This window comes from Porites lutea, chromosome 11, assembly GCF_958299795.1.
Source record: "Porites lutea chromosome 11, jaPorLute2.1, whole genome shotgun sequence".
Taxonomy (NCBI): Eukaryota; Metazoa; Cnidaria; class Anthozoa; order Scleractinia; family Poritidae; genus Porites; species Porites lutea.
This window is the reverse complement of record NC_133211.1, coordinates 7,230,532-7,239,140: the sequence shown is the minus strand read 5'-3', so window position 1 is coordinate 7,239,140 and position 8,609 is coordinate 7,230,532. Positions and strand designations below refer to the sequence as shown.

General features: G+C 37.8%; 2 protein-coding genes across 2 annotated transcripts; one reads left to right on the top strand and one right to left on the bottom strand.

Annotated features, from left to right (window-relative positions):
• Window positions 1-2,727: 2,727 nt before the first annotated feature.
• LOC140951851 (small nuclear ribonucleoprotein Sm D3-like) lies at window positions 2,728-4,817 on the bottom strand. Its single transcript, XM_073401212.1, has 2 exons — window positions 4,357-4,817; window positions 2,728-3,206 (listed from the first exon to the last, which is right to left on the bottom strand). Exons 1-2 carry the CDS (start codon window positions 4,679-4,681, stop codon window positions 3,136-3,138), a joined length of 396 nt encoding a protein of 131 aa, XP_073257313.1. The 5' UTR covers window positions 4,682-4,817; the 3' UTR covers window positions 2,728-3,135.
• Window positions 4,818-4,915: 98 nt separating this feature from the next.
• On the top strand, window positions 4,916-7,950 carry LOC140951850 (protein GUCD1-like). Its single transcript, XM_073401211.1, has 3 exons — window positions 4,916-5,120; window positions 5,453-5,787; window positions 7,130-7,950. Exons 1-3 carry the CDS (start codon window positions 5,067-5,069, stop codon window positions 7,506-7,508), a joined length of 768 nt encoding a protein of 255 aa, XP_073257312.1. The 5' UTR covers window positions 4,916-5,066; the 3' UTR covers window positions 7,509-7,950.
• The last annotated feature ends 659 nt before the right edge of the window (window positions 7,951-8,609 follow it).

Below are 8,609 nucleotides of genomic sequence, written 5' to 3'. Positions count from 1 at the left end.
GGTTCTGCTGGTAAATCTGTTGCACAGTTTTATATAAAAAACTGGGGATTCCAGATAACCAATTCGTTGAGGAGGAATGTGATTCCAAGAGGCTTTATGAGATCAGAGCGCGCTTCATCAGTGTCTAACGTAACAATTAAACAGAACGCACAGCGTTCAAAAGTAGTGTCTAACGTAAAAATCAAACAGCTTATAGTGCGCTATCCAAGGGCGAAGTGTCTAAGTAACAACTGACTCATAGAACTTAGCGGGCTATAGTAGAGTCTAACGTAACAATCAAACAAAATATTGCACGCTATCGTAGTTTCCAAGGTAACAATGTAACATAGAACATAGCGCGCTAACGGTAACAAATCAGTGACGGATCCAGACCTTCAGATAAGGGGAAGATGGGGGGGGGGGAGGTGGGGGCAAGCAGTCTCAAGAAAAAAATTTTTTCGGCCCTTCGGGCCTCTATTTGGTCTAAAAACAAGGGCCCCCCCGGGCCTAATCCTAACCCTAACCCTAAAAATAAGGGGGGGACCCCCCGGGCCCCTCCTCTGCATCCGCCACTGCAATTGAACCTTTACAATTGAACGGGGAGCGCTATAGTTATGTCTAATGTAACAATTAAAGTCGTAACTAGTAGTTTTGAGGGAACGCGTCATGGTAGTGACTAACGTAACATTGAACTTGGAACAGACCGCACTTTAGTAATAATAATAATAATAATAATAATAATAATAATAATAATAATAATTTAATCCTTATATTGCGCGCATTACATGATTTCCATCTATAATAATTTAATACAGGGTATCTAACTACTAATTATTTAAAATATACTATGACAAAATTGAAATATACAACATATGTTAAGATACTAGTAATCATTGTGATAAAAATTAAAAATTAATAAATTAATAAAAAGCTTCCCTAAAAAGGTGCGTTTTCAGATGGCACTTAAAAATCCCTACATCTGTAATAGAACGAATCTCACGCGGTAATACATTCCAAAGTGCCGGAGCTGTGACCTAGAATGATCTATCTCCTAATGTAATCCTACTTCTATAAGCTGGCATTGCAAGCAACAAACCATCCGAGGAGGATCTTAAATTATAATTTCCTGATCTTTTAATTGACACACGTTCTCTTAAATACGTTGGCGCGAATCCATGGATGGCCTTAAAAACAAATAGTAGAATCTTAAAACTAATGCGTTAGGTAGTAGTGACAGTAGTGCGTAACGTAAAAATTGACCTGAAAATGTATTGTCCTATAGCAGTAGGACCATCTTAGGATTGAAGAAATCAAAGGCTGAAATCGGATTCTTAGCCACGAGATTCGCGAGGCGGATCCCCCCTTCCAAACCCTACTATTTTATGTACCACTTTTGCCCGAACATACACGCTTCTTACAAGTATCCAATAGAAAATGGTACCCCTATCACCTATCTCTCATCAAAAATTCTATGCATTTACAAAAACGTTTGTGGCCGGAAACCTCTTAAAATAATTAAACAGAAAAAAGGATAGGCCATCAGGACTCTTCAAGACCCTTTTACTCTAACCCATATGAAAGTTTCCATTACTCTATTCTACACAGGCTTCAACTCCCAAAACCTCATCCCCGTATCCCCTTATATAGGAAGTACCTCCCCTCCCTCCCCCGTATCCCCTTATATAGGAAGTACCTCCCCTCCCCCTGCAGACGTTACAAACTATCAGTGCACTGCACTCTCAAAATGAGTACTTGTGGCTGGCAAGACGAAAAGAGAGGTACTTGTCTTGGGTGATCACAGGACTCTGAGGGGTGTGGAGGGCACTCCCATTAATGGCCTTTACGTTTTTGATGCTCCAGGTATATCAAAGGGTAGAGAATTAACGAGTTGAAGTATCTGGATAGGAAAGTCTATCATTTAAGTATTCAAAAGGGCCTTTGATTACACACCAAAAGCTATATTATTTCAAGTTCTTCGACGTTTCATGAAAAAGAGAAAACTTCTGTTCTAGCCACTTATTCTTTAAAGTTTTAAGTATTAGAAAGGGACATCATTTTCAGTGTAAGGTATACGCATAAGGAAGGGGGTATACACGCCATTGCCAAAAAGGACACAACAACTCTAAACATTGTTGGTCCAACGGTTTTGGGAGTTGTTGCATCTGTTTGCACGTAGCTTAAAAGGGTAATGGGTTAAACCTCAGACAAGAGTGTCCCTGTATAAAACTTTTGTCTATCCAAAAGTCTTGCTATAAGTTAGGCTCCCACACAGAAATCCTTAGGGCTTAGCCACATGTTTCTTCCCTACAATGTTTGTTGGGGAGGATTGCATGACACGCTAAAAGTATGTCTGCATGGGAGGCTAGCTATAAGTGCAATACAATAAACAGGAAAAAAAATTCAACCGGGTTTGTAGCGCTGGCTTAATAGTGAGTTTACACAACAGGATGGCAGAAAGACGAGGACAGCAAATCGCTTGTGTGTGACAAACGTGACAGGGCTATTACTTACATGTTGTGTCATGATGCTCACTTAACATTAACTTTTTCTGGTCTTTGAAAAACATCTGTTTAAAGGAAAGTGAAGTTTGGCGTAAGGTTATTTCAAACAACAAAATATTGTCACCTTGTCACACAACGTTGCCGTCTTCTTTCCTATCCTGTCCTGTTGCGTAAGTTCACTAATTTCAAAAAGTGACAAGTCTTTCCAAAGAACATATTACAAACGATTGCTACATCGAAACATTAATACTGCAAATAATAAATTGTATTTAAAAACTTAACTAGTCTTTCATGACAAAAGGGAAGACAAATCAAAAAGTAGTCTGTTACAAATGTAAAAGGCAAGAAAAAGTGAAAAGGTAAAGATTTTCACTGTAAGACATAGTTTGCTCAAGCAAGTAGTTATGCGACAAAATATATTTAAAACTTTTAATAAACACAGAAGCAAATACTAAACAACATTTGTGAAAAAAAAAAATACAGAAAATTGCAAAGAGGACTAAGATACTAGAAATCTACTGTTACATGTAAACTATGGTTTTATGTAATGAAGTTACTGGCTTTGTCCACATATTGCCATTTGCTCTACAAAACAATTATATTATATACAGGTAATGAAATGGAAGGTGCTGTCAAGACTGTGTCACATAAAAAGCTATCTTCTTCTTTGGAAAACATTGGCTCCTCTGCCGCCACGAGTTGGTGCGCCTCTTCCTCTTGCAGCGGCTGTAAAAATAACACAAGAAATGAGCATGACGAGGCTCAAGTTTTGTTCAGTTTTTTTTCTAGCTTTTCCCTAAATTTTTGGTGCCATTGCTGCATACAAAAAAGGCACCAAATCCTTATTCTTGCATTTTGATTCAAGTGCCTTTGCTGTGTCTCTAGTCTGCTTGGCTTCAAATTGATGTTAAAGAATAGTTAACAAGCTTTCCCACACTTACTGTGCTTTTCAAAAACACAAATTCTGAAGGGCAAAAGCCAACTGCCCTGTTTTTTGCTGCCATCAATCATCTTGGCAAACCTCTTAGGAAACAGTTGCTTACTTCAATCGGTTCAAAAGGTCATTGTTTATCATTTTTGATTGGTGGATTTGGATCCGTTTTGTGTGTTTCTGTGTTTCGAGGTTCGTTGCTTGTATTTGTAATATTATTATATTTGTCTTAGATTTGACAAATATGGTGTTCGAAGGAGTAACATGAACAAGCAAATGCGAACTTGGATTTTAAATTGATTCATGCTTTTAACTGTCCAACTCATCTTGCAGTCTTCAGTTTTGAATTAGTTATTGTCTGGTAATAACCATTTACTAAGCTGACACTTTCAGACAGACTCACTGGACCACAGAGTCTAATTTGATCAAACTTCTATTTTTCCTCGCCAAAGATCCAAATTTACTTGCCCTGCGACTGCCATTTTACATGGTTGCCTGAGCCACACGAAGGTCTGGCCGGTTGCAGTGGAAAGGGATTAACTTCCCTTCTAAACTAATTTTAAGACCCTGATATTGCTCCAGCCCCAGGGGCATTGAACCTGGGACCTCCTACTGTGCAGTCAAGCTCTCTATCAACTAAGCAAATCCTGCCTCAGTCTTAGGTCACTGTGGCATTCAGAGGCTAAACTTCAGAAATACCTACAGAACAATGGGAGTGTGGGAGTGTGAATTGAAAACACACCATTTGCTTAATCACTGCGCGACTAAGTCAGAAGTTGATTGACACCGCTTCGAGGTGGCTAGGTATTCTGAGGTTGCTCCCCACTAATGCTATTCCCCCTTACAAAATGAAGTTCGATTTAATTTGAAGTAATGGTCTCTTTGATGTGAAGCAAACACAAAAGACCATTACTTAACAAGCAACTGACAGTGATAATATTATACCTTGTGCTCTCAGGATAGCTGATTTGCCTCTACCAGCTGCTCCACTGCCTCCAGAACCCTTTTGTGTCATTTTCTTGAACATGGGAGCATTTTTCAACATGTCCGGGAGAATCAAAAAGCGGATCTTGCTTCCTCGAATGAACACTTGTTCTAGTTGTGACACTCGGCCATCTCTTGCAGTTACCGTAGTGTTAGACATCTGGCAATTCATGTTGTCTTCAGCCTCAACAAGCTTTCCTCGGTACACTTCACCAGTCATAGTTTCAAGCGTGACAATATGTCCTTCAGCCTCGTGTAAAATTTTTATAGGAACCCCTATCGACATTTTTGAAACCAATAAATGTTCTTGATTCTTCAAAAGAACCTCCTGGCGAAGAAAAAGCTTTTTAAAAGCTCAGATGGATCGGATTTTACAACGCTTTCCAGCCAACCACCTCGCTTGTCGAAGGGACGATTTGAAACGTACCAACCGAAGAAAACTGAGTACGAATATGCTTAGCGACCGAGCCTTCTTGTAAATTATTCACAACATTTTCCTCATCGATTTCATTTTCTAGAAAAAGAGGAAAGAAGGAATGAGGTGAAATCGTACTTATATTTCAAAATTTTGTTCCTATATGAGGTAATGGAAACCAATTCACTTTTGGTTAATCAAGAGATCACGATCACGGAGTGACAAGAAGGAACACGGCAAGTGAAGATCGTAAAACATGACAATAATTTCAAAGACCTTCAAACGAAAGATTAGAGGCAAAAAAGTCAAGGTGGGTATTGGTAAAATTATATTGCACACATATCCATCGAGCATATAAGACATCGAGTATTATTAACGCTGATGATGCCGAACGCGACGTCGATCCCCCTGGTGATGATGACTCTTCGCACGAATGTCATAGTAGGGGTGGATTGACGTCACGTTTGTTTGTAAACAACAAGTTCGAAACTGGATCAACCCGAATGGGTTCCCGCTCTGCCGGAAAAAAGGACATTAATATTTGCTTGGTTCATTCTGTTATGTCGTCTTATCGTACACGACTTCCCAGAACAGTTAGAAATATATTTAAGACGGTTTCTCAATGAAATGTCTCGTCGACAGATCGAACTGCCGCATGTTCGACAGAGATCAGATTGGGACTGCGGCCTTGCGTGTTCTCTGATGGTGTTACAGAAACTCCTTGGCAATAAGTTCGACATCCTGGAATACGAAGGGATTTGTACGGCCAAAAACTTTGGAACTAGTGTTTGGACTATAGACATAGCCAATATATTCACAGAGTATAAAGCGGAGTACGTGTTCTATACATCGACACTAGGTGTGGATCCGAGCTATGGAGACAACTCATTTTACAAAGGAACGTTCAACATGGACGAAATGAGGGTCAATAGCTTGTTTAAAATGGCGCCGAATTTGGGGCTTAGAGTAGAAAAACGGTGAGTGTTGTAGGAATAATTATAACCGTAAAAGATTTTTTAAAGATGGTTTTATCGGGCTGACATAACAACTCTATTTTTTGGCGCGTGAATTACGGTAACTATAATTAATGATGCCTGTAATGATGTGATTAAAGATGTGTGTCGTGTTGACTGTTCAGCTGATGTGTCTTGGTGGGTTCGTTTTTATACATTATTTGTGTTCACCCGTGGCATTTACACGCTGAACGCTTTAGTGTTTTTAAACGTCAATAGACGTTATTAGCTAAATTAAAAAGTAAAAAACTTTTAACGAGTGAATGCGGCGGGGCCAACGAATCTACCCTTTGTTGAGATGTACATTTCATTCTATTGTAATAAACACACTAAAGCTTTATTACAATATCTGGAATCTTAAACACTCGTGCATGAAATTCTGTTTCAATTCAGGAGGTAAACATAGTTTTGATTAAGAAACTCACGCGGGACAAGGCTCTCCTTCCAGGGTAAAGCTTTGTTGAATGTTTTTGCTGAAAGACGTATCCATGAAGTGAAGGGGAGCATTCCAGGGTCAAAGAGGAGTACTTAACTGAGGTCATATTATATGGCCCTGCTATTAAACACATGAACAGCACTGGTAATGAAGTAATAAGATGGGCTCTCTCGTGTTTAAGATACAGGTAGCTTTTATCAGTATACAATTGGAAATGTAATAATTTGCTTAGTCATGGTTTATGCACATGTATAAGAATAACACTGGTATCTGATTGCATGTTTTTATAGGTTGGGGGTGTGGTTGGGGGTGTGACATGGTAAGGGTTATAACAAGCAGTGACAGGTTGATGAAATCTTTCATGTCCAAACCGTTAAGAGGTCACAAGTATCATCCGCCCTCCCAAAATATCAAAAATATTCAATATTAACAATACATTTGATCATATTTTTATGTTAATTTGCCCAATATAGATGATAAGCTTTATTACATGGATATACTTGCATCAGTAAATACAGATACAAACAGTTGAAAGTCATGAAGATGATTTGTAGGACAGTTGGGGATCCATATAAGACAAATCGGAGTGAAAAAGCTATACCGTATTTCAGTATTTAGAGCTGCAATTAAGTTTCAAAGCAGCCCATAGCAAAATATATTTAAGAATCACCTGTAATGTCACCTTTTAAGTTTTCCACTTTGATCACCCCTAACATCCAGGGAGCTCAGCAGTGTGTAACAAGTTTTACATTTTATGGCCTTAAATGACAGCTCCGAGTATTTTATAGTTTTATTTCAACAAATGACTTTTTTTCAGTTCCTTATGTTTTAACTTTTTCCTCATACAAATGATTATCTGGTATTTTTCAGGAGAATTTCATTGGAGGAAATTATATCGAGGTTAATGAAGGGTTATGTTGCTATAGTCCTGGTCAACTCAAATGCGTTGATCTGCAACTGGTGTGAGATGTTTTCACCGAACAAACTGCGGATGCTCAATTGTGTGTGTCCATCAACTCAAAATGAGTACTGTGGACACTACATTGTGCTGTGTGGATTTGACGCAGACAAAAGACATGTTTATTACAAGAATCCATCCTTTAATGATGATCTTTGTTGTGCAAAGTTTGATATGTTTGAGTTAGCAAGACACAGTTATGGAACTGATGATGACATCATATTTATTAAATTGAATGAACCTGAAATGAGCATGAAAGAGACTTTTATTGATATCAGCAACAAGACATGACAGGGACAACATTTTGATATTGGAATAGTATTACCTTGTTATTTTATGGGTAATCTTAAACCTGATTTTTGGTTGTGAGATCCACCTTAACTGTATTGAGTTGTTAATGTGCGTTAATTCCTTGTCAATATTTGTAGCATATGTACATAATGGGAATTTATTGTTTAAAGCTAGTAAAATAATGTATTATGTAATGATAATGATAATGATAAATACATAATAATAATAGTAAATAAATAAGTAAATTATTGATGATGATGATGAACACTAATATTACTATTGTTGTAATTTGTTATAAAGTGGAGCAGCAAGGCGCATTTCACGGATTCATTGCTGCTCCCACTTAATAACAAGTTACAACAATAGTAATTAATTAGTTAATAAGAATTTTCACGGATGTCCTGCCAGATGTATATGTGTGATGTCAGCCGAGAATAAATAGGTCAGTAGTTAGCAAGTTAGGACATCCCTTTTATAATAAAATTTAAGATTGATCAGTCACTAGGTGTGACACCATACTCTGGTTTGAAGTGAAAATAAAGGTGTAATTCATTATTTACAAATAAATTTGTGGGGTTTGTTACACTGTGATTCACATCATCCATTGGTGCACAAACTAATATGATTCTAAGTGTTTCATAAAATTATTTTTCCAACAAATAAGATTATGGTGAAAGAAAATTAAGTTATGTTCAGGAATTTAAAAAACATGCACATAGTTGGCAAAAGTGTAGTTTGGTTATGATTTTTTTGTAGTGAAAAGACATGAACTTTGTTTGGAAAGGGTTGCAGATTAGTATGTTTTTACCCTCCAAATAATTTGCAGTCTTTGGGGTTTGGAAACTATGAGAGGGAAACACCTTGGCTTAGGATCAACCATGGAAAAATTGAACCAAGAAAGAGAAGCAAGGACAAACTCAAATTCCCAAATGGGAGGGGAAAATCCCAGGAAAAAATCTATTCCTACTGCATCGATAGAATGTCATTATTTTATAGTTGTTTATACCCTCCCTCTCAAGCTACAGTTAGTCCCTGCCATTCTTCAGTCATATTCTTTAACTCTCTATAGGGTGGACACCTCCCTAAAACAGACAGAACCTA

What these genes read in the sequence shown, in the direction of transcription:
- LOC140951851 (XM_073401212.1), bottom strand. Translation starts at nt 4,681, where the DNA reads ATGTCGATAGGGGTTCCTATAAAAATTTTACACGAGGCTGAAGGACAT. An exon ending in AGCTATCCTGAGAGCACAAG is followed by an intron (nt 3,207 to 4,356) that starts GTATAATATTAT and finishes TTATTTTTACAG; the next exon opens with CCGCTGCAAGAGGAAGAGGC.
- LOC140951850 (XM_073401211.1), top strand. Translation starts at nt 5,067, where the DNA reads ATGACAATAATTTCAAAGACCTTCAAACGAAAGATTAGAGGCAAAAAA. An exon ending in TTAGAGGCAAAAAAGTCAAG is followed by an intron (nt 5,121 to 5,452) that starts GTGGGTATTGGT and finishes TCTCGTCGACAG; the next exon opens with ATCGAACTGCCGCATGTTCG. An exon ending in GGGCTTAGAGTAGAAAAACG is followed by an intron (nt 5,788 to 7,129) that starts GTGAGTGTTGTA and finishes GGTATTTTTCAG; the next exon opens with GAGAATTTCATTGGAGGAAA.